General features: G+C 37.9%; 1 protein-coding gene across 1 annotated transcript; it reads right to left on the reverse strand.

The window, feature by feature from the left end:
- Positions 1 to 13,601: 13,601 nt before the first annotated feature.
- On the reverse strand, positions 13,602 to 21,619 carry MTX3 (metaxin 3). Its single transcript, XM_065875182.1, has 9 exons — positions 21,539 to 21,619; positions 20,964 to 21,033; positions 20,518 to 20,594; positions 19,479 to 19,571; positions 18,778 to 18,960; positions 18,554 to 18,630; positions 17,878 to 18,035; positions 16,511 to 16,599; positions 13,602 to 13,712 (listed from the first exon to the last, which is right to left on the reverse strand). Exons 1-9 carry the CDS (start codon positions 21,617 to 21,619, stop codon positions 13,602 to 13,604), a joined length of 939 nt encoding a protein of 312 aa, XP_065731254.1.
- Positions 21,620 to 25,798: the final 4,179 nt, after the last annotated feature.

A 25,798-nucleotide genomic window follows, 5' to 3' on the forward strand; every position in this document is an offset into this window, starting at 1 on the left:
CAGTCATTAAGTAGCTCAAATGGAAAATAAAGATGCAGATTTACTTCATTTGGGCTCAGTTCTCTGGGCCCCAGGCCTAGATAAAGGAAACAAATTCTATTACCTAAAGCACAGAAGCTGAAATCCTCTAGACAAAGAAGAAAATACTCCAGTGATTGACTTCGTCCCTGCATCCTCTGGCTTAACTAAGTATAAATGTATTAATATGCTTATTCACAAAAGAATTTAGCTCATCATTTTGAGAAGAATCCCATGTTTTAAATAGCGACATTTTTGTAATAAATAAGAAGTCCCTTGACAAACTCTATTAAACCCCATTTGAATCTCTGTTAAAGGGAAGGTTTCCTAATGACCTAGCTCAGCACTGCTGGTTGCATGCTGACTTGATTTGCAGCTATACATAAACATACATAAATAAATAGGTAGCTACGTTCTTGGTGGGAGCTCAAGGACCCACAGGAAGGCATTTTTACCTCTAGATGTCTTTCCCAGCTCTGTCATGCTTTTTACAATTATCCCCGTCATCATTTGTTTCTTCTCACTCTTCCCAATTCCTCTCCTCCTAGTCTCTCTTGAACCTATTCCTATCCACCCCTCCATGGAAACTGCTCATCAAGGTCATTTTGCTAAATCCAATGGTCAAGTCACAGTCCCCATCTTACATAACCCATCAGCTCTAGTCACTGCACTTAATCACTCCCTCTTCCTTCTTCATTTGGCTTCAAGGACATCACCTTCTTTTGATTTTCCTCCAGCCTCATTGGTCTCAGGCCTCCTTTCATGTTCAGAGTGTCCCTGGTCTCAGTTCTTAGTCCTCTCCTCTTCTCTATAACTTAAATCCTTGATGATCTCATTCAGTCGCATGGTTTTAAATAACATCTTTATACTCATGACTCTTCAGTTGTATCTCCTGAACTCCAAACTTGTATCTCCTCAAGTGCTTACTCAACATCTCCATTTGGATATGTAAAAGATATCACAAACTCAACATGTCAGAAATGGAACTCCCAATCTCCCCTCAAAAGCTGTTCTCCTCAGAGCCTTTCCCATCTCAGGTGATGGCAACTTGATCCATCCAGTGCTCATGCCAAAAATCTTTAAGTCACTTCTCTTTTTCTCACCACCCACATCTAATCAGTCAAAAAATCTTGTTGATGGTACACGAAAATACATCCAGAATCCAACCTCTTCTTACCACTTCCACTGCTACCATCCTAATCCATCTGAGCCACCACCATCTCTTGGCTAGATTACTATAATATGCTCTCAGTTGGTCTTCCTGCTCACACCCTTGTCAATCCTCAGCATCACAACTCAAGTAGTCCTTTTAAAAAGTAATCAGTGACATCACTTCTGTACTCAAAACCTTGAAATGGCTCAGAGTAAAAGCCAAAGGCCTACAAATGCCCACAGGCTCTTACCTGGTTATCTCCCACTCCTTAGCTCACCGATCTCATCTCTTTCACTCTCCACCTTGCTCACTCTGCTCCAGAGACACTGGCCTCCTTGCTGATTCTCAGACATGCCAGACAAACCTTCCCTTAGGACTACTGCTCCACCTAGGATGTTCTTCATCAGATATCTGGAAGGCCGCCCAACACTTCTTTCAAGTCTTTGCTCATCTTCACAATGAAGCCTATCTTGCCGTATTTAATACCGTCACTTGCCCCCAATCCCAGCACTCCCAACCCCTTTATCCTGCTTTACTTTCTTTTTCCATAGCACCTCCACTTTCTACTACATTATATACTCTGCTTATTAGGTTCATTATTAATTGTCCCCCCCCCCCCGCTAAAATGTAGTACCCCAAGAGCCGAGATCTGTGTTTTGTCCACTGATGTATCCTCAGTACTAAGAACAGTGCCTGGAACATAGGGGACACTCAGTATATACTTGTTGAATACATGAATGAATTTTTTTTAGCTATAAAGACCTTCTGTTACAAGACAAATATGTCTGGGTATAGGTGACACGTTCAGCTTCAAGCTTCCAATTTGAGCCATTAACATACATTACAAGCTACAACTGGAACTACAAGTGATAGGTCTTTGACACCTCTCCTTTCCAGCTCACTCCTTCAACATACTCTTTGCACCAATGTTCTGGTCTTCTCCTCGGGATGGGGAATGGATACAGTAAGCATCACCTGCTTAGGGGTTTGTCCTCCCTAGAATAATTTGGTCCTCTTCCTCTTCATCTCCACGAGGTCCTCACTGTGACCCAATTCCTAAAGCCCTTGTAACTGAAAATATGAGAAGTGGTGGCTCTATTAAAAAAAAAAAAAAAGAGTTGGAGATTCCTAAAGTGGGCCAATATTGCCAATAAATCTGACTTTAGTTTACTGACATCTAGAGAAAATACAAATGATCACTAGACTTTTATAGCAAGAGAGAAGGATAAGGGATACTAAGAAATGCTGGAAGGAACAGACTGCCTCATGGAGCAGCCATTGTGAAACTCACATCTTATTTTTGCTTAAGCTGGACCCTGTACTAACCCACCAAAGGTTTTGTAGGGCCCCCTCATGCTGCTGGCAACTAGGATAGCCTGGAGGGAGCTGCTCCAAGAGTTCCTGGCAACACCCACTGAATGAGAGATGCCAGGTAGGAGTATGGCAAGTGATCTATCCTACTAGAGCTTTTCTGAAGATTCCAGCCACTTCCACAATGCTCTCTATACTGATAACACTCTAACAATCATTAGGATCAACTAAAAGACAGGCTGAGCTTTTGTTTCACTAGGTACTGAGTTAATCCTCAAAAACTCTATTTCTTACATAGCACTAAATTGCTTTAACCTCAGTCAAAAAGAAATCAACACAGAAAGTACCAAATCATAGTACTGGGCACATATCATTAGTCCCTGCTTCTTAATTCTCTTGTTTTCCTCTACTCCCTCTCCACACCCACAATCTCCTTTGAGATGTGACTGTTCTTCATGTTTGTCTCTTTCATGGAATATCTCTATTTCTTCTTATTTGGCCCCAGATGTCAGACTGGCTTGCATTACTCCAGGCTGAATCATTTGATTTCCTGTCCATGTTCCTAACATTTCCGGCTCCTTTTGTATCATTTCTCAGTCATTCCTGCTGTTTACAATACTTCTCAATTTAGAGCCATCTGCAACTCTCATTAACGAATCACTGACTCTCTCCCCCATGATCCCAGGGCATGTTGGATAAAACAAGACCTGACACCAATTCTCTTCCTTCCTTTCGAGGCACCACAACTCTGGGTTACTTTAACTTATTACCATTTTAAAATATGATTATATTATTATTGCATGTTTACTCCTAGTCTAGGCAAATCTAATATATGGAAATTAGAATTAATCATTTTTTAAATTATTCACTTTTCAGAAATTTTAATTATTAATTCCTTTAATTAGTCACCTTTCTTAGTGTACTTAAAATATGTACTCATTAGCTTACAAAATAATAACTCAACTTCTCAAGGCTACTTATGGCCTTGAATACAAATATTTAACATCCTTTAGCCACTTTGTAAGAAATTGTTTCTTGTGGAGCTTTGAGAATAAAACTTAAATTCTTCCATTTGAATAATAAGCTTATAAGGAACCCACCAGTTTTCTCACTGCTTATTCATTGGATCTCGGCTTCAACTTTTCTCACTCCTTTTCCTGATATACTCAAAATATTTTCGAATCCCAGCTATTCCTCCTTCCTCAAAAACTTTTTGAGCTTCTTCTCTGTTCCAAGCACTGTACTAGGTGCTGGGATAAATAAAGAGTCTCCATCCTCTGGGAGCTCTTAATCCAGGAAATAACAAGAAGGAAAACAATACTGTTGCATGCCTGCCATATTCTGGATCTGCAATGTGTTATTCCATTTAGACCACATGGAAACCCCGTCTTACAGCAGAGAAGACAGGGTTTCAGAGAACTTAAGTAATTTTCCTTTTATGCAGAATATGAATAGACAACTTACAGAAGAAACACAAATGGACTGTAGACATATGGGGAAAATATTCACCCTTACTAGTTATCAAAGAAATACATATTAAATAAATAAATAAACTATTTTTTACCTTTTAGATTAGTGACGAGATAAAGAACTCAAAGTTCATGGGGTTGCAGTAAAACAGGCTCTCCTACACAGGGTATTGGAGAATATAAAGTGGTGCATCTTCCTGAGAAACAACTTAATAACATATAACAAAGACCATTACAAGAGGAATTTACCCTAATGTCCATTGCAAAGGAATGAAATAAACAATGTAACATCATGCACTGAAATTGCACATAGCCTTTAAAAATCATGTAGAATATGTAGTGACCTGCAAGATTTTCTGAACACTAAGTGAAAAAGCATATTACAGAATAGTACATACTATATAGAATTACAATATATACAGAATTCTGTGTGTGTGTGTGTGTGTGTGTGTGTGTGTGTATGTGTGTGTGTAGAAAACAGAAGACTGAAAGACTAGATACCAATAAGTTAACAGAGGTTATTCATAAGGGGTGGGATGGGGCTCTTCCTATTGGTAGTGTCTAAATTTTAATAATTTTTTTTAAAAAAACAAACACATAAAAATGTTCATACATCCAGATTCAATTATTCCATTGCATTGCAACGAATAGTAATGCAGACTAAGAATCAAGTGACTTGCTTAAAATCACCAGTTTGGTGTGCTGTGTTAAGCCAGGCTTTCTAACTCTAAAATCCACTATCTTTCTACATTCCATTCCTCTTCCTCGCCACAGCCCCAATTACATCATATTTAGAGTTCCTTTCTCTTTGGTTCTTTTTCCTTTTAATTTCTACATCTACTATATCCCTTCCCACCTTTTTCTAAACCATTTTAGCAGTAGTCACTCTGTGAACTGCATATTATATGTAATACAAAACGTAAACCATGCTCATTAGATGAAAATGACAATCCCCCCTCATAGACAGAACTGGGACAACACATATCAGAATAGGCACAATCTGACAGTCTTCAAATAAGTCAGTTTGCTTCTTGCATTTAAAATAAAACTGAAATCTGTTTGGTCTTAACTGTGATATTTGGAAAGCGTCATGCTTCCTTCTACACCAAAAGATTTCTTAACTTTTTCAAAATGTGAATTCTTGAGACGACCACCTGCCTGAAACTCGGATCTGAAAAACCAATCCCTGGGCTTCCCTGGTGGTGCAGTGGTTGAGAGTCCGCCTGCCGATGCAGGGTACACGGGTTCGTGCCCCGGTCCGGTAGGATCCCACATGCCGCGCAGCGGCTGTGCCCGTGAGCCATGGCCGCTGAGCCTGCGCGTCCGGAGCCTGTTGCTCCGCAACGGGAGAGGCCACAGCAGTGAGAGGCCCGCGTATTGCAAAAAAAAAAAAAAAAAAAAAAAAAAACCAATCCCTAATTTTATTTATACATGTCAAGATTTCCCTATTTTCACTTGCTTACTCAAAAAGCAGGATAAATATAATAGCCCCTCTCTTACTTGGAAAAGTACAACTTTTGGAGCGAGTTGGCTGTGTTAGAAATTAGCAACGTCTTTGACGATGCACAGCTGTCTTCATTTCGTAATCATAGACGTCTAAAGCATTCCAGGAGGCTGACTAATGTACCTGGAGAAATGTGCCATGTTTTCTCATCGTTTCTCCTGAACTTCTTGTCAGATCAAGAAGGGATGTGTATCTCCTTTGCTTCACAACTAGGAACTTAATTACAAGATGGAGTAAGACAAATCCTTATATTCTCCACCACCATTTCCTTCTTGTTCTCATATATACCTGTCTCAAACATACGCGCAGTCCTCAGTGATCTTAGTGGTTTCCCCTTTATTTCAATCTTTCTCCTATGGAGATTCACTTAGGACAAGATCCCCATACGAAAAACTTAAGTTTTCCTAACAATGGCTGCTATTAATGGCAAAAGAAAAACAGAGCACCACTTACGTTGCAGCCTACTGTTCACCAAAGGACATCATACTAAATATTCAGGAGCTTTTGAGCACCCCAAATAGTCCCAGACCAAAGTCAAGCCTCTAAGCTGAGCAATTAAGAACGAAAAATTCGGGCTTCCCTGGTGGCGCAGTGTTTGGGAGTCCGCCTGCCGATGCAGGCGACGTGGGTTCGTGCCCCGGTCCAGGAGGATCCCACATGCCGCAGAGCAGCTGGGCCCGGGAGCCATGGCCGCTGAGCCTGCGCATCCGGAGCCTGCGCATCTGGAGCCTGCGCATCTGGAGCCTGTGCTCCGCAACGGGAGAAGCCACAACAGTGAGAGGCCCACGTACCGCAAAATTAAAAAAAAAAAAAAAAATTTAAAAAAAAAAAAAAGAACGAAAAATTCTGAAGGTGTTTGTTGAAAGGTTCTCAGCTTTGTGACTCCAAATACCATCATACGGAAAAACCCGAATGAACTTTTTGGCCAATCCAACAGTTGTCTTTCCCCAAAAGAATTCTATTATCCCACCACCACCAACTCTTCTTTCCTGCTCTCTTGCAAGAAGTAAGTGATCATTACCACCTCAATCCACCCAAGGGCATTTCATCTGAAACCCAAAGTTCATACGCAATTAAGATTTGTATTCTTTGGCGATAGAAGTATCAACAAAGATGTAGCTGGCTTCTCATGTGAGAGAAATACATACCTGAACAGCTGTACTTGGAAGGTTGATGCATTTTACTATACATAAATTATACCTCAATTAAAAAAAATAAACTCTACTAACAAATACTCATCCCCTCAGGGAACCTGCCCTTACTAGACTAACAGCCCTAACAGGGTTCTCCATACCCATATATGCTACCCAATTAAAAAAAAAAAAAAAAAGCAAAAAATATGAATATCTTCCCCACTAACTAAAGTTGCATTATTTTTCTCAGTGTATGCCTTCCATCCAATTACACGGAACATCACTGGACTTTCTAGGTGAGAAAAAAAAGAAAATTTTAAAGAAACGTATAAAGCCAAAGGGATAAGCTAACTAGAGTCCTGAAAAGTTGTGTGACCAAAAAAAAAATTTTAAGAAACTTATAAAGCCAAAGAGATAAGCTAACTAGAGTCCTGAAAAGTTGTGTGAGCTGTCTGATGTTACACACACACAATGGCCTAGGGAGCAGGCCTCTAACCTCCTTTAGCACAGGCTGGAAAGAGTACAAGTGATCTCAATGCATCACAGAAAGAATGGACATTTTAAAAAGAACAACCCTCTATCTAGCTCAGTCCCAGCACAAAACTATTTTGAGTGACCCCAAAATTCTTCCCAATGAAATATTCACCTGAAGGAATAAGTAACATTAAACCAGGAATTAATAAACATTCGAGCAACTTGAGATTTTATTGTGAAAATAGCTATTTTGACATTATATCCAGTTTCTCATTTATCAGAATAAATTCTTTACAACATTGATCATCATCACCACTTCTGGGTATTTATACACAGTCTCTGAGTAAAATATATTCACACAAGGCAAGGCTAGAATATTGAAATTATGACCAACAATGCTTATTTTAAGATTCTTTACTTCACAACAAAACTACAGTGTTTATACACTAGAACAGATGTTTCAAATGTATACCATTTGAAGATAAGCTTGGTGGAACAAAACCAATATGGGTATACATAAATTTCTTACTTGTCTTCTTTGCTATCAGTCTTCCAGAAAGCTAAAGTTATATTACAGACACCTCAAATTTCCACTTTGGGATGAACAGAAAAATGGAAAGACATTATTTCCTATTTTACAAAATAAAACATCAAGTCAGAAGAAGAATAAAGCTCATCTTTATGCAGTTAACATAAAAGCTTGAGTACACCCGTCCTTCTCCAAGAAATAAGACGCCAGCACTGCAAGAGAGGCAGCCAACAGGTCAAAGAACAAATAGCGAACACAGCCTCCTCTATAGTGCGTGACTCCCTCAGGACTGACGCAAACTCTGGCAAGCCATTGTTTCTAGACATCCAGGGATCCGGGACATGTAAACTCAATGATTAGAAGGCATTTCTCTGAATTTGCATGAGAAGATCTAAAGAATCAGAACAAAGATCCAACTGCTTTGCACATGGCCAGATGTTCACCACACCACAACTCAAACCCAAAGGCAAGCTTTCCAACAAATACACATCCAAAGCATGCAGTTCCAAATATGCAACCATATACACTGCAGAAAACAAAGAGCATCCTTATGCCTGATGAGTGAACTGGTTTTATACTTTGAAATGAAATCAGATATACTTAGTCCTCTGAAATTAGAAGGTCTAGTGAGGCTTAAACTTGGGGGGATACAGAAACTTGCTGAGAATTTAATAAAAACTGTAAACCCTCATCCTAGAAAATGCATACACAAACATACAATCCTTTTTTAGACCATGTCTTCAGTAATAGAAGTTGAAAATATTAAACTTTCTTTGCTTTTGTCACGGAAGCAACTGTACACTTTCCAAGACACTATGTGTGTATGCATGTGCATATATATATATGTATATTATATATATATATATATATATAATAACTAGCTTGTATGTGACTTTAATGCTATAAATACTCACTGCCTTTCTGGTACTTTTAAAGCACAGCCAAAAACAGTTTGGAATGGAATTCCAAGTTGGTTCCCTCTGTCTCATAGATGCCTAACAAGTGGTTAGTTCTCTGAAACCACCAGTTCACACTCCTGTACAGCTGTTCCAAGCCAACTGGGATTCTAGGGAAGCAGCTGGACTGACCAAGGGCCTCACATGTGCCTAAATAACCAACCTATCTAAACCCACAGCCAATCCTCAGTCAACTCCATGGTCCTAGGGAGCCCTAACCTGTCGCTTCCATTTTATCACCACTCACTAGAAGGGCAGCCGACAACTGGAAACCTCTGCAATGAGTACAAACAAGCAGAAGCACTCTTAGGGCAGCATTTCCCTAAGTGTATTTCTCAGAACACAAATCCCACATGACACCTCCTAAAAAAAAAAATCCACATAAAAATAAATTAGGAAAATAGTGTATAAAATACAGGCCCTTCTTGGAGTCTGAAACCACCAACAGCATATGTAAGGTGCTGAGAAGCCTACAGTAACTTAACTTTGTCTAACCCAGCATTTCCCTATTTAGCCAAAGAACCCACTATTCATATAATAACAATATATTCTGCCAAAATATATCTTGAAATGCTTCTCCAAAGAACTGAATTACAGTTTAAAACTATCTTACAATATAATTTCAAATTAATAATAATGAGGATATAAAGACTTATTTTCTTGCATTTTTTTAAAGGAACTACTTTGTTTTACTCTGAATAGTCTTTTATCATAACATTCCACTCTCTGTTTACAAACATCCAACTCAAAGCTATCTTCTATCATTGTTCAAGAATGTTCATTCTCATCAGTAATCAATGGCCTCCTCATCTGGAACAAATGATTTTTGTATGCTTTTTGATTCCGAGGATACCTCTCCACCTCAATCACAATAATTTTAAGTCTAGGGGAGGTAACCTGGGCTTCTAGCAAACATTATATCCCAACAAGAGTTTGGGGCTAAATAAATTTAAAAACCCTTAAAAAAAAAAAAAAAGCAAAGCACTCCATCTTTACATCTCTATGAAAATCAACATTTTTGAAGATCTAATGAAACTTCAGTTAAACCTTTGAGACTAGGATTACTGACCTTTGGTTCATGTAATTAACAACAAATTTCTTAAAAATCTAGTCATTTCTTAGGAAATATGAAAATATTGAAAAGTAAATATAAGTTCCACAGAGCTGAACAAGAAAAAAGGCAAAAGATAATTCTAAATGCCAACAACATATACAAAAGACCGTCATTACAACCCAAATATAATATGTGGCTCTACTCAGGATTTCAATTATATAAATAATTAAACCAAGACAAAGTCAATCACTAAATCCCTGTGAACTTAAAAAACAAAAAGCACACAGACACACTGCATTTTGTTCATCAAAGCATGATCCTAGTGTAGAGAACACTTGCAAAACAAAGAAGGATCACCACACAGAGACATGGAGGAGTTTTTTTCCAAAATATTTTATCCTCATAAAAGGATACCATACCATAGGGGAAAAAGATACAATTACAAACATAAAACTGTAGAATTTTTAATCTCCTAGGGAAAAGGGGTTCTTGGTTTTAGGGGTTCTTGTTTTTTCTTTGCTGATAAGGCAAAACAGATCTTTAGATTATCATTTGTTATAAACCTGAGTTGTTTTTTTCCTTTAAACTCAAGAATGAAATAAATTAATTTATATTATGCATTTATTAATCTGGAACTGAATACTGTGTTTAAAGCATTAAATTTTAAATCATAATTTATCTAGATAATGATAAACTTATTGAATTTATTTTTAAAACCCTTTTATTTTGAAATAATTATAGACTCACAAAAAGAAGTTGCAAAAATAGTACAGAGAGATCCTATGTAACCATCCCTCAGCTTCCTGTCTTTACATTTAAGCATTTATATTTTGGTTTCAGAGGGATACAATTTTTGACAGTTTATGAAAAAGTAAACAGTTTAAGAAAAATCTAATAACATGGTAAATGTCTATTCCTGGAAGAGGCTCTAAGAAAACATACTACTGACATCAAATACCACTTTTATCACATGATACTACCTTTAAAAATTGGTTTTCTGAGATACTGTTACGAATTTCTGCCTCTTTTGATGTCTAGTTTTCTTCCATTTTTGCAGACTTCTGAAAATTGTAACTTAGCTCTGATTGAAATAAGCTTCCCCATTCCTTTAAGTTAATATATCTAGCCACATTAAATGAACAGAAATTACAAATGGAAATCAAAATGCTTCAGATTTAACATAAAATCTCTAATCCTCTAGCACTCAAAAAATAAAACAAACATGTCTAGGTTGAAATTTAATTCGTTTGTCAGTGCCAACCTTTTAGGGGGAAAAACATTGTGTAGGAATGACTGTCCTTAAAGGTCTTTTACAGTTTCTTTGGTCTTAGGGGAATGGCCAGTCTTATGGATAACTGATGACAGTTTGCTGATGAAAGATCTTTATCTTATGGGAATTATCTGACCAATTTTCTCATCCTATACTACCAAGAAACATAAACACAAACATAGTCCCTTTTCTCATATTATCCTCCACCATCACTTCCAAAACAAAGTGGCTCACAGTATTTTAAGACTGTGGACCATTTATCTCAGCGAACTCAAACTTTATCCGAAGCATATCCTGACAGGTTGCTCAAAAGCTCTCTGCCCAGTTATTCCTTTCCAAGAGCTTCCTGTATGTGTGGCTGATCCCTGGAGTGGTTTGTGTTCAGTGATAGCTTCCTAGCATCTCATTAGCTTATACCAAAAACCTCAACTAAGTAACCCAGCATATAAATTCTCACTTATCTAAATCATATTTTGCATCTTAGGAAAGATAGTCTGGAAGCATCATGGCCTATATAGCATACAGCTAAAGGGAGTTCAAAGCAGGAATGACCAAAAGGAAATAAATCATATTTACAGTCGTCTTTCTACTGAAAAAGGATACTTGTTATTCTAGAATGATATTTTTTTATTAAACTTTCAACACACCAAACATTACAGTATGCTTACTGGCTGCATCTTTGTGTCGTAAGAATACGATATTACACATTCTTATAAAAATGTAAACACATTTTGCTTACTCATGGACAGTAGTAACCTTATTGACAGAAAACTTTACATAACCCAGTATTATCCTTTGACTTTGCCCATGGAGAAACCTGGAGTTAAATTTACCATTCAATTTTAGAATCTGTTAGGGTTAATATAGTTCTTCCTCCTACAAATTTTTTATTTTGCCAAAAACTAATTTTAATTGTCCTGTTTTACATATTTGACAATTGTAAGTCACTTCAGATACTTTTTGAAAGTGTTAGTAGAAATCATAATCGAAAATGACTACCCCTGACTAAAGCATAAGCAGGTGATTAATGTGCTAACCACCCATCTCCAATAAATACCAATCCTAGAGGACAGTGAAGTCCTATGGTCATGATTTCCAACACAGAATATTCAAACAGATTTCCGATTGCTGGACTCTAACAGAAGACTAAGACTAACGCATAACACACACACACACACACACACACACACACACTCTCTCTCTCTCTCCCCCACCTGTTGCAGAAGTAATGTGAAACTCATTAGTTTCTTTCTCTCAATGCATCCAAACATGAACAAGACTTTGAACACTACCCTGTTTCTCATTAAAACTTTCAAGAAAAAATATTTACAATGACATAAAGACTTCTGTATAAATAGCTACCTAAATACAGAACAAATTGAGAGGATGCAGGTCAAACACAGCTGAGTTCCACTCAGCTCAAATTAGACAAGTCTCTTGAGTCCAAAACTGTTTTCCTAACCTGGGGGTTTCTGCAGGATGTGACAAGATTTGCTGAGCACCATAGTAATCTTTTAAGACACTAATCAAAAACATGGTCCTATATTTTAAAAACCCCAGAAGTAGTTTTAGGACAGCAGAAGCACCTCAGCCACTAAAATAAGCAAGATTCTATTGTAAGTAAAATTACCCGCACAGGAAATCTTTGAACAGTTCAGCAACCAATAAATAGAAAATGTTCTTTAAAATCTGCTATTTCCGATTACTCCATTGAATCCTTCAACTGCAGTTAACTCTATGGAAAATAATTAGTTGTCATAAAGGTTTTGACTGCATGATATGTTTCTTAGGAAGAACACTGGTCTGAGCCAAGCATGGTGAACCTGGACCAGGTGCATGGTAGGTACTTCTAGTTCTCTGGCAGTAAGCGCCTCCTGAGTAGTGTCTAACAACCGGGCAAGTGTCAGTTAGACTTTACAGCCTGGCATAATAACGATGCCAACACATTCAGCTCTCCCGAAATCAACCCAAGAAAGAGATGACTAGAGTTAAAGATGTACTACGAATACACAGGTCTAAAGCTCCAATAAATTAAAACAGCCCTTGCTAACCTGTATTGAACACATGAGCAAATACTTTTATATTGAAGTGCATACAGTCAGACAAATATTATATATAACCATCTTTAATATTTATATGTATGGTAGTAACTCCCCCAAAGATTAGACTTATGAGAGCATAATTAAAAAACACATTCCTCATTGCTTTTTAAAGTTAAATACAGGCTTTTCTATTGAAGTAAATAGAATATTAGAATAATATATTTTCCCTAACATCTAAAATAGGCATCAGATTACTAAACAGAAGAAAAAAAGGCTTCAGCTAAAGAGCCACATATTAGATATTTAGACTGGTATAAGGATACTAAATTAATAAATTAACTTGGATAAACTAACAGTGCACATTCAGAACCGAAGTGTAGCTTTGGGCCAGCAACATGTGAACCAAAGGCAAAAATCTGCCAAGGTTAAGGCAGGTTTTTTATTTACAGTACAACGTGTTTTCTTTTTTCCCCAAGTTCATTTAGCATTTACCTTGATGTTACTTAAAGTGCATTGCCAAGCTAAAACACGAGCTTCCTAACTAAAAAAGAATTGCTGTCATAGAAAGTTTCTTTTGTTTTAGAGTCTTCCTTATACCTATTCATGAATTTTCTTTTTGCCTTCACACACTTCGTGTAAGAGATTACTGCAACAATTATATGACTTTGGACACAAAGCATGAAGACTGTCAGGGTGACAGCCGTTGTGAGGAATTACTTTCTTCTTCTGCTGGAGTCAATTTAAGTGTTGGCAGTTTCCGAGGAGGAAGTTGAGGGCTTTGGCGAAGATTGTCATCCATCTGTGGAAAGTACAAAAGGTACATCTGACTTATGGCTATGGCACCACTTATATGGACTGTGGCCTCCCCATCCAAACTATAGTCTAGAAGAGTACCGAACCTTATGTTTCTAGGACTGCTAGAGAAACCTTTTTCTTGCAAATAATCTCTCAAGAATTCTAAACATCATACCTAAATACTGGCTGACTCAGTATATGTATGAAAGCAATATGGCTCATCCTTGATGACTTCACAAAATTACAATAATTCCACATAATGAACAGTCTACTGAACTCAACCACAGCACAACTTGGTGTAAGAGATCTTCTAATATTAAGTGTAAAAGCAGTATTTCTGTTACATTACTCTCCACAGTTTACAAAGTATGTTCTCATTTGATCTTCCCAACACAACTGTAAAGGAAAAACAAAAAAAAAGGCGGACACAATCATTCCCTACTTTACAGATAAGCAAAATGAAGCTCAGAAAGGTTACCAGATTCGCATTAGGTTGCAAAGCTAGCATCAGAGCTGAAATGTGAACACAGGTCTTTTTATTCTAACACTATTGTTCTTTCAACTATATCTCATTGCCTCAATAAAAATGACCTGTACTCTACTCAGAAAGATCACCTCTTTAAGGCTATGACTATTTAGACCAAGAGAAGCTAAGAAAAGATACAGAAAGAAGGATAAATTCTTTAGACCTAATCCAGAGGCACTGCAAACACTGGATTAGTTCTAAGTCTGCTCCAGAGAAACAAATCAAGAACATATTTAGAAAATGTCCAAGAGTTTCAGACTTACCCTAAGGAGTACGTTAGCATCCCAGGAAATACTAGGACAGGGGTTACTTAGAACTGAGTCAGACCTTATAAAACTACTTAGAAAACTACCTTTAACCAGGGTACCCCAAAATCAGAGTGCAAGGTCCTGGTGTTGAGCTGCTTCATAGAAGACTTGAAAGCAGCTGCCATCAATGACCCAAAACCAACAGAATATAGCATCTTATCACCTACTTGATAGGTAGGCTTTTTTAGAGTTCTGAATATAAGCAGCCCAAAACTCTCATCTTCTCAAGATGCTTTTATAAAGTACAGGGGAAATGTTTCAGCAGAGGTACATAGGGTTCATAATAAAGGGAAAAGAATAAAAGATTAACTCTTAATTTTCCGAGGGAAAAAGTATTCCCAGTGAACTATCTGAATCAATTGTGATGTCTTTTTTTTCCTTGCAAGAACTAAGTTCCTCAAACATAACTCTTTCTTTTTTTTAAGCTCTAGATTTCCTGTCTAAATGGTGAATGGTGGTAGCCAACAGAATTTGTTGTTCTAATGTCTTGTAGCAAACAGTGAACTGTACTGAAGAGCAGATGGGAAGTGGGGTGGAGGGAGGTGCTGATATAGGGTCAGGAAACTCTCATATATTGATGATGCCAAAATGGAACTGTATCAAGTGGTGACAGGGCCTCCCGGCTTCACTTTCTGCATATGTAGGTATTTCATGGTTCCCTTCACATGTCTAATGAATTTGCCACAGATAGAAATGGAAGCTATACTGGACAGCCTTCATCTAGCAGAAAAGTATCTAAAACAGTCTGAGTAATCTTTCCATTATCCACACTTAACTCTCAGTGTATTCCCTCTCATGAGATTTGCTGGGTTAGGCTATGAATTAAGACAAACTTGGCTTTCATTCAGCTTACCCAAACTTTAATAAGAGGGACATGCAATACCATAAAAAGAAATAAAATGGTCATTCCAGAGAGTGGCAGCTATAAATCTGGCTATTACCAACAGTAGTAATGGATACATACTTTCATTCATGAGTTAGATGACTGACTAACTGCAAAGCCCATGCTGGAATCCAATTTCTAGGGTTCAAATTCCCTCTCTACCTCTTGCCAGCTGAAAGGCCTCGGGCAGGTGATGTTATAAGCTACTCTCGAAGCTTCAGTATCTCATCTGTAAAATGGGAATGACAAAGTACCTGCACACACAGAGCTGCTGTGAAGATTAAATGAGATAACTCATATAAAGCTCATATAACACAGTGCCTGTTACTCAATCCCCCAAATCCTCTAGCCAGTGTTATTAAGCCACAATGACCTATTAGTTTGTGAAAGAATAAAGCATTATGCATTTGCATAAGAAAAAAAGCAAGTTTATCAAACATTTGAGGAAAAAATGCATAACTCCCTTGTATTTTTCCAATTAGAATCACCCTTGAAATTTCCATTGTTGGCTCCCTCCCCTACCCAATTCCTCAATATCTCTCTCAACAAATGCATACTCCCGAAGTGGCAGAATATCCACACTGGCAAAAATTGTAGACAACGTTTAGAACAGAGGATAGGAAGGAGACAAAATAAAACCATTTACGTGGAAGAAAGAAAAAAACACCATAGTGCTTTTAGCAAGACAGGATAAGCACAGGTGCTTACAATCTCAAGAAACGTTAACCCTCAGAGACAGAAAGAAGCAGACAAGCAAGCAAGGAGTGTTTTCTTGTTTGTCTCTCTCTTTTTTTGAAGCCAGGCTTTTGGGTCTCCTAACTTGCAAAGTACTACTAATTGGGTGGTAAAAGTAAATCCAATACCATTATCAGATCTTTCCCCATAGCAATCAGGCCATTACTGGCTTCAAAACACTGTATTTTGTACAGCTTTAGTAAATGTATGTTTAAACAGCTTTCTGAAAAAATAAACTTAAAAAAAAAGAAAAACTGAAAAGGTAAAGTTAATGCATAACCCAAAACAATATTAATTGCAGAAAGGAAAATACTAAACTACTATAAAATAACAATTGAAGTAAACTTGACCTTTTCAATCAAGTTGGATTCCTTATTTACAAGTTGTGTGAGTTTCTGCAGATTTGCATCTACCGTTTCTTGTCCAGCAGGAGAGATGCCTAAGAAGCCAGGACAGAAATCAGAAAGAGGAAATTCTGAAAGCCTTACAGGCTGTTTAGATTCAAAGAATATTGAATCTATCCAACCCTCCTAAGTGCCCCATTGCCCACCACACCCTCCAAAAAAGGCAAAGTGAAAAACCATTCTGGGTTCAAAGGCAAACTTAAGAGGGAGAGTAATGCTCCAAAACCAAACCCTAAGCTAAAATACTACATTTGTCCTTAAGGAGACCCTGTTAGCCAAGCATTATGCAGATAGCCAAGGTCATTAGAGCACAACAATCCTCATTTCCTTCTCAAATATGACTTGTACCTTCCCCCCCATTTCACATAGGTCTTTAGTTACAACTATTTGAACAGCTTTCTAAGGCCCAAACAGTTACCCATAAAGCATCCGAAGTACTTGGAGGAACTTTAAAAAATACAGATTCCTGGGATCCATCCCTAAGGGATTCTAATTTAGTGAATCTGGTAGAGGACCCAAGATTTTGTATTTGTTCTGTAGTCAGGTTTGCTAACCGCTGCTCCCAAGTAACAAGGTTGAAAGTTATTCAGTTTCATGACCCCCAAACTAACTAACCCCTCCCTTGTTATATACAAGTGTATTACATACAAAACACATAACCCACTATAAAAAGTAAACTGTCCCTAAACCAACGATCCTTATGACTTCTATTCCTTAAAAGGACAATTCTGGCCAACTCTCCCCATACAAATTTTGTGTCCCAATCACTTAAGCACAAGGCCCAACACTCTCGAAGAATCAGAGCCTAAGTGACAGGTGCCCTCTGTTTACTATACCTCCAGTCTGATGTAATCAGTTTTGAAGTAGTGGAATCATGGGAGTGTACCTCACCAAAATCAATCTGCTGCTCATTTCTGTTCACACAGGAAAATGCTAGAAGCAACATTTAAAGTAACTGCCCATTTGCATTAGGATAAATGCTATCTTTCGGCAGGGACACAATAAATACCTGTGGTTAATTTTAGAAGAAAATGACCCACTTCAAAGGAGCAATATTTAAAGAACAAGAAGCAAGAACTGTATAAAATCCAGAACAGACAAACGGCAAATATATATTTCTCTATTTAAAGAAGAACTAACACATGGGAGTAAAAGTAAGTTGGAAAAATGCAACTTTCTGAAGTTCTATAAACCAGCATTTAAAGACAATATACAAACTTCTTTAATAAGTAATGAATTTGGCTTATACATCCTTAGGAGAATATGCAAGTATTCTATGCAAACAAAGATTAGCTGAAGAGGAACCAGCTTACCTCCAAGACTAAGCCTAAAATAACTGTTTAGGATGTCATCACAAAAGCGACACAGGTTGGAGAGCTGTTTCAAATGTTCTTGTAACTGAACTTTAGGAAAGCGTACTTTATAAAGAGGTGCGAGAAAACCAAACACATAGGCATCCAAAGTAGAAGGCCTAAAAATAAATTAAGGATTTTTTAAAAGCACATAGAAAATATTAATTTGGGATTACGTTAAAAAAAAAAACACTTTTTCTCAAATACATTTGTCAATTCTGAAGTATACAATACAGTCTTTTAAAAGGTTTCCTACCCATTCTGGCTTATAGAAATGATGCAGCTAGGGTTTTACTCAGTTGTAGCTTTTAAAAAATACTCTACCCATTTTATTTAGAAGAAAATTAAGTTGTAAATTAAAGATTCATTTTTACTCATAAGTATTATATAGAGACTGGAGACATGGTGGGAATAGTCTTAGAAGTTTCAAATTCACATATGTAGCATATTAAGTCAATGTAAGATTACCGCAACAGAAAAAGTTTCCTATAGTAAAAATCCATTAAATATTTTTTTTAAGTGAAAAACTCATTGGGGATGGGGTGGGAGGACCAGGCAAGGGAACTTGCTTTAAATAACTGCTCACTGAATACATGCAAACAAAACATCAAAATGGTTTGTAAGGGAATGCACTCACGTATCTCCAAAGAAAAACTGAGATGTTCCCAGTCTGTTTGACAGAAGATTTAGGCACTCCTTGGCATCTCTGTATATCTAATAAGGATGAAATTACATCTCAAAGGTAGGAAAGATACTTTGAGAACTCCTTTTCAGACTGGCATCTATAGATAAGTTCATCCCTGCTCCTTCTCTTGTCCCTCCTCTGGAGGGCCCTTGCTCTGAAGGTAATTCCAATCATACCTGAGCTTCTACATCTCGGAGGTGGTAGAGGGGAGGCTCTCCCCTGGTCAGGAGAATCCTATTCAGTGCTCCCTTAGACATCCTTCCAGGCAGGATCAAACTCAAGGGAAAAGGCATTCGTGAAGCAAACCATGGCTTTGTCACAGTAAAGTAATTGTCACTATCAACCCAGAATGTGTGAAGCTGCAAAAGGAGGGAAAAAACACTACAAAGATATTCTTTTACTAAAAGGAAGATCCTCAATCAATGTGAAAGTTTTTCATAAATATCTCTGAATGAAGTTGACTCCATACAAGTTTTCCAGTTAGGATGACTCAAGGATAAATCAATGTTTTTAAATGTGTGAGTTTTGTTGATTGCTCTAACCCAAGCACCCAGAATAAGGCCTGGAACATAGTAGGTGCTCAATGAATATTTGTTGAATGAATGAATTACAGTTGGCCCAACTCTATACATGGACAAACTCCAATCTTTCACAGAGAATCTTTATTTCCAAAATGATATTATCTTTCACTTTGTTGTTTCATACACTAGTTGAACGTCTAACAGAATCAACCCAGTTCTGCAGTTACATGAAAGAATCAAGACTGATACATAAATGAAATTTCTTCTCTTAAGCCTTTTCCATTATTTTTCTTCTAAATCGATTAAGTACATTTTCAGTAAGTCACTAAGATACTGTAATATTCACCAATGCTCACCACTGCAGGAAGAAGCTTCTCTTCGAGGAGAGCAATGTAAGCTAGTGTATCTGCCCCTTGTTTTGCTGACAGTTCATAATCGGCATTATATTTCTATTAAAAAATAAAAAACCAAAAACCTCATAAGTCAAGAACATCCCAAAACAGTGAAACTAAATAAATTGGGACTCCTATTCTTCCTCAAAAATGGCAAACATATTAAAAGGGGAAAAGAGAAATACAAATTCAGTGACAGATGCTGCTTAATGCAAATAAAGTTCTCAGCACAGCATCATGCACACGTTAAGGTCAATAAATGTTAGTTTTAGGTGTTTATTTATTATTAACTATTATTTCAATGATTGTTAATGACCTAGTTTAGTTTAGTGCATGACATGTAGTACAAACTTAATAGAGGCTATTATTATTCTTATTAACAATAAGGAAAAAGTTCTAATTAGTAGCATTTTCCCCTTGAAAAGAGAAAACCTTCCAACTGAGAAAAGTTCTAAATTTTGTTGATATAGGACTTCTTTTTTTAAACTATTGGCAAAATCAATGATAACTTTTACATTTATGTAAACTGTTACAGTTTAAACATTTTAGATATATAAATCTTGGCATGTTCAGATATTTTGGATACATTATTTCATGAAACATTTAACTGCAACTATTAGTTTAAGTGCTTTTAAAAAATAAATAGTTGCTAGTTGATGGGAACTCAGACCTCACACCAAGCACAAAATGTGTAGCAATTATGGAACTAAATTTACAATCATATCAATAAGTATAATAGTGAAAATGGTTAAATTGAATCTACTTACACCTAAGCTTCAATAAAAACCAAGCAAAGTGCATGAAAATATAAATTGACTATAACTCACTATATGCCTTTTGAATCACAGTACAACTCATGATTTAGAGCAGTGACTCTCAAATCTATTCTTATTTCAAGCCCTATGTATCTCCAAAAAAGAATTCTAAAAAAAAAATTTTTAATGCACTTTCTTTGGAAGCAACATGCAGGGATCAAGAATCTATTTCTCCAGAAGGAACCCACCTGTTTTCTTAAAAAGTTTAGTATTTTTGCCGGCTGAGAAACAATACTGTCTTCAGTTGTCAAAACTGGTACATCTCCTGTAATCACAACACAGTTTACATGTAAGGAAGAGACTCGATATCCTCTGAAGAGACTCCAATAGCCTAAAAACTATGCCAGTCACATTTGGAGAAGAAAAAAATGAGTAACTCATCTTAGGTTTTTGCAATTTCACACACACACAAAAAGTTTTGGAGAGCATTTTCATTTCTCATAATTTCCACTGATTTGGCTTCTCCTTTGAAGTATTACTCAGAATGATCAAAACATAAGCAACACACAGCTAAGGTCGTGGTAAGAACTAAAACCCCAAGGTACTCCATGGCTACAAGCCCCCTAGCTTTAAATAAGAGGGGGGAGGGGGCTCACAGAGGGCAGAAATGGGTGTTTAAAAGTTTACACTGTACCTCTTGAACCTCTCCAGGTGTTATCTATGACATTGACTTTCAGGGGTGCACCAGAAAACTTGGCGTAAGCCTGAAAGAGAGTTTGCAATAAAACATTTTAGACTGAATACGTAATGCAAATCTGCAGGGCAGCTTTACTTCAAAGCCGGGTCCCCAGAAGGCAGAAACGCCTGACTCGGGGGCTGCGTCCCTCCCGCTACTTCTAGTCGGGGTTGCGCGCTACCAAGATTTCGAGGACTTTTTTCCCCCCAAACGTTTGAGGGATGCAGAGCGGGGAGCGCGCGCCTACTGCTTTGGGCTTTCATTCCACTGCACAGACGGCTTTGCAAGGCTGAGAAAACTCGGAGCCAAGCGGAGAAGCCATGACTTCTCCTCCAGGATTCGGCGGGGCCACAGGCTAGGCTGTAACTCGTTGGACGGGAGGGAGACCCGGGCGGTGCAGCGAGCAGCGCCCCGGCCGGCCGGGCCCGAGCGCGGCGGGAACCAACCCCAGCCGCCGGGACCCGGACCAGCCAGCCTCGCGTCTCTGGCCCCGCCCCTTCTTTCCCGCTCCCTGGCCCGCGAGGCGGCCTCACCATCACCACCAGGGACTCGCTGTGCACCGACGGGAGCCCCCAGCCGCCTCCCCAGCACCTGAGCTCCAAGGGCGCCGCCATCTTGCCGGGGCCGACCTTTGCTATCCCGGAAGTACTTTTGCTGCCTACTTTCCGGCACGTGGAAACGCGGGGGCGGGGCGCGAGGGAAGGAAGGGTACTTTGGGGACTGGGAGAGGTGCAAGGCGGGAAGGGCCAATGAAGGGGTTAACAACACGCTTAGCATCAGTTTGGCCTGGGGTTTAAGAGTCCTGGGCAATGTCAAACAACCCGCCAGTAATTCCTCAAGTACTTATTGGCTGCCATGTGTACCAAGCACTTTGACTATTACTACCCTGGGCCTAAATAACCCATTTGTAAACCAGGCATGACAAGTTTATTCACAAGATTGTTGTGTTTAAAATTATGACATAGAGGTAAAGAACTTGGCATATAGTAGGCACTCTGTAATTGTTTGACCCCTTTTCCCCATATATTTGGCTTCTGCTTCTTGCCACTCTCAATCTCAATTAGTCACCTTCATATTTGCTCATTACACTCTTCCTAAAAGTAACACGTTTCCTGAAGTTTGTCAAGTGAATTCTGCCGTTCTTCAGTCTGGAATATTGTTCTTCCCTGGCACTGCTCCCTCAGAAATGAGCTTAACTGTCACCTCCCTGGGACAATTTTCCAAAGTTAGGAACTTATGGGTTCCTGTAGCATCTTGTACATACTTGAATTGTAGCTTCTATCTGATACAAACCTTTTGCCTTTCATTGTACCAGAAGTTCTTTGAAGACAGAACAGGGCTGGCTTCATAGATGTGAGACCTCTGCAGTCACACAGGGCCCTATACTTAGAAGAGCTCACACTTGTTCTGGTGTCATTGTCTTGAAATTCTTAATAATTTTTGAACAAAGGGCCCTGCATTTTTTATTTCAACTGGGCCCTGCAAATCATGTCACTAGTCGTGTCTGTGGGCCTAGTGGGCATGAACTACATGTTTCTTAAACATCAAGCTGACAATTTCTCAGAAAAAATGGAGGAAAAAGAGGAAAGATAGGCCTTGGGAATGCCATGATCGTAACATGCTCTCTGGGTCTTGAAATTAGCACCTGGATGTCAGGCTTCTTTCTAGAAGGCAAAGTAAACTTTCTGGGATACCCTCCCAGTCACTCCTCTGAGATCTTTCCTTCCTGTGCCTCTGAGATGGCTGGGTCCCTTTAAACTACTGAAAACTCAAAAGAAATCTCTGCAAGTTTTCGTAAAATTACAATTGAACAAGTAATTGCTAAGCACTCCCTTACTGTTTACATAGCCATCTAAATTACAGTATGAATCTGCTAAAGTCCATTTTCATGTTTCAAAGGCAAGAGTTCTCAGAAATGGGTAGGGAAGTTATGTCAAAGGTGACATTCCTTTAACAATACTTTAAACTGGGAAATGCATACATATGTACCATTAAAATTAAATGTCAAAATATTTATTGAGCAGCTACTATGTCCAAAACACTAAGGCTCTGGGAGAATACAGAGATAAATAAGATATGACTTCTCTCCTCAGGAGTTTATACTCTACAAAGGAGACAAAGGATTAGGTGTAACAAGTTAGATTATCATGAGTAAAGTTAGAGATAAAAATAAAATACTATGGAAGCAGAGAGTAGGAATGATACATCCTCTGTGGGATCAATGGAGTCTGTCTGTTCAGTCTTCAGAATAAAGCAGGTAATTCAACATCCAGATTCAAGTAATTGGACCTCCCTGTTTAGAGGATTAAAATCCCAAGCCATAAAGCTCAGAGTCCATATACTACAATTAGACATTTTAAATAATCATACACAGAGAATGTAGATTACTTGAGTCTTGTTTATAGGAGGGAGGGAGGTGAAAGTGGATGCACATTCTTTGTGGACACACAGCATAATTACTCAGTTTACCCTTCTCTATTATTGCTGCTGTTACATACAACAGTTTCATTTGCATTAAAGAGAAATTAAATATCCTAGCTTTGAGTTGAGACAGAGAATAGCATGCTAATGCTTCTGATGAGAGAATCCTTACACACAGGTTTATTAGTGCCTGTTTAATAGCAATCTTTTATTGTTGCAATTCCTCTTGAGAGTCTGTATTTTCTAGATTGAATTTTAAAACCCTAGGCCAGTTGATTGCACAACCAGGCTGAATATTGTTCCAGAGAACCACAGAGAAAGCTGAAACCTTCAGGAATTATGCCTGGTATGGGTAGTTGGTATGCCCCTGCGCCTTTTTTCTGGCTGCTAGAGAGTATTATTCAAAGTTCATCAAAATAATTTCAGATTCCTACCAGGAAGCATGCTATCTGCAAAACATTCATGTATGTGTGGGATGACCTGAATTACAGCTTTATAATGAGTATTCCAGACAGTGTTTTCCCTGAGAAAGAAATCTTATTTTTCAAAATATAGACTTTGAAAATGGCTTCATCTAGTGATGGTCATCTGGACTCCGGGGACCTGATCTTGGCATCCATTCCTATCCCTCATGTGTTTCTTAACTTAGGAGACATGGTATTAAGATCTTTTGTCTGGATGATTAAGAATCTGTAATATGGTGCTGTCAGCAAAGATGAAAGGTTTGTGACAAGTGATTATGCATTATGAACTAGAGAGCCTTGAATGTCACTTTCAACTCTAAACTTCTGTAATTCAGTTCCATGTTTAGATAAGGAACCCTTGGGGAGGAAACTAACAGACACTGAATAGAAGTCAGGAGAGCTGGTTTCCTGATTTTGTTTCTAAATAGCCATATGACCTTGAGCCAATCATTTTACCTTTATTCCTCAACTCATTCACTTATAAAGTGAAGGTTGTTTTAGCTCTGAGATACTATCATTTTATGTGTGATAAGCATTTAATAATAGCTGACATTCATGGAACAATTTCTACATGCCAGAAATAGTTTTAAGTATCCAACATAACTCATTTGATCTTCATAATGACTCCATGAGGTAAATACTGTTATGTTCCCCTATTTTCAGGGAGGAAAATTAAGGCACAAAGATGTTAATTAACCTTCCCAAGGTCACCTAGCCAATAGGTGATACAGGCAGGATTTCAACCCAGGCAGTCTGGGCTTATACTCTTAACCACTATGTCATTCTGCCTATAGCCTTCTTTTTCTTTTAAAAAAATTTTTATTGAAATATAATTGATTTACAATGTCGTGTTAGTTTCAGGTATACAGCAAAGTGATTCGGTTTTATATATATAAATATTATATATATATATATATATATATATATATATAACTTTTATACATTCTCTTCCATTATAGGTTATTACAAGATACTGAGTATAGTTCTCTTTGCTGTACAGTAGGTCCTTGTTGGTTATCTATTTTATATTTAGTAGTGTGTATATTTTAACCTCAAACTCCTAATTTGTGCCTCTCTCCTTTCTCCTTTGGTAACCATAAGTTTGTTTTCTGTGTCTGTGAGTCTTTCTTTTTTTTTTAAAGAAGTTCATTTGTATCGTTTTTTTTAGATGCCACATATAAGCAATATCATATGATATTTGTCTTTCTCTATCTGGCTTACTTCACTTAGTATGATAATCTCTAGGTCCATCCATGCTGCTGCAAATGGCATTATTTCATTCTTTTTTATGGCTAATATTCCATTGTGTATATATACCACATCTTCTTTATCCATTCATCTGTTGCTGGACACTTAGGTTGCTTCCATGTCTTGGCTATTGTAAATAGTGCTGCTATGAAGATTGGGGTGCATGTATCTTTCTGAATTATGTTTTTCTCTGGATATATGCCCAGGATTGGGACTGCAGGATCATATGGTAGCTCTGTTTTTAGTTATTTAAGGAACCTCCATACTGTTCTCCCTATATAGTGGCTGTACCAATTGACATTCCCACCAACAGTGTAGGAGGGTTCCTTCCTCTCTACACCCTCTCCAGCATTTATTACTTGTAAACTTTTTGATGGCCGTTCTGCCTGTAGCCTTCTAAGTAGTCCTATAAAAATCATAGTTTCACTCAGAGTAGAATTATCAGTGACATGATATTACTATCATTATTTATTTAATAGTATTTGTTTAGAATTAAGCCATTAAACAAGTTCATGAAGCAACTTCTATATGCCCAGCACCTTGCTGGGCAGTCAGGGAATAAAAACTTGTGTTCATGCTTTCAAAGGGATAGTTGATAAAACAAAGCCTACATATTTGAGGCAACTAGAGATGTTTAGGAGGTACCATTTTGTCAAGCAG

Source organism: Phocoena phocoena, chromosome 3 (genome assembly GCF_963924675.1).
Source record: "Phocoena phocoena chromosome 3, mPhoPho1.1, whole genome shotgun sequence".
In the NCBI taxonomy this organism is placed as follows: domain Eukaryota; kingdom Metazoa; phylum Chordata; class Mammalia; order Artiodactyla; family Phocoenidae; genus Phocoena; species Phocoena phocoena.

What these genes read in the sequence shown, in the direction of transcription:
- MTX3 (XM_065875182.1), bottom strand. Translation starts at nt 21,619, where the DNA reads ATGGCGGCGCCCTTGGAGCTCAGGTGCTGGGGAGGCGGCTGGGGGCTC. An exon ending in CACCTGGAGAGGTTCAAGAG is followed by an intron (nt 20,595 to 20,963) that starts GTACAGTGTAAA and finishes TTGTGATTACAG; the next exon opens with GAGATGTACCAGTTTTGACA. An exon ending in AGAAGCTTCTTCCTGCAGTG is followed by an intron (nt 18,961 to 19,478) that starts GTGAGCATTGGT and finishes CTCCTTTTGCAG; the next exon opens with CTTCACACATTCTGGGTTGA.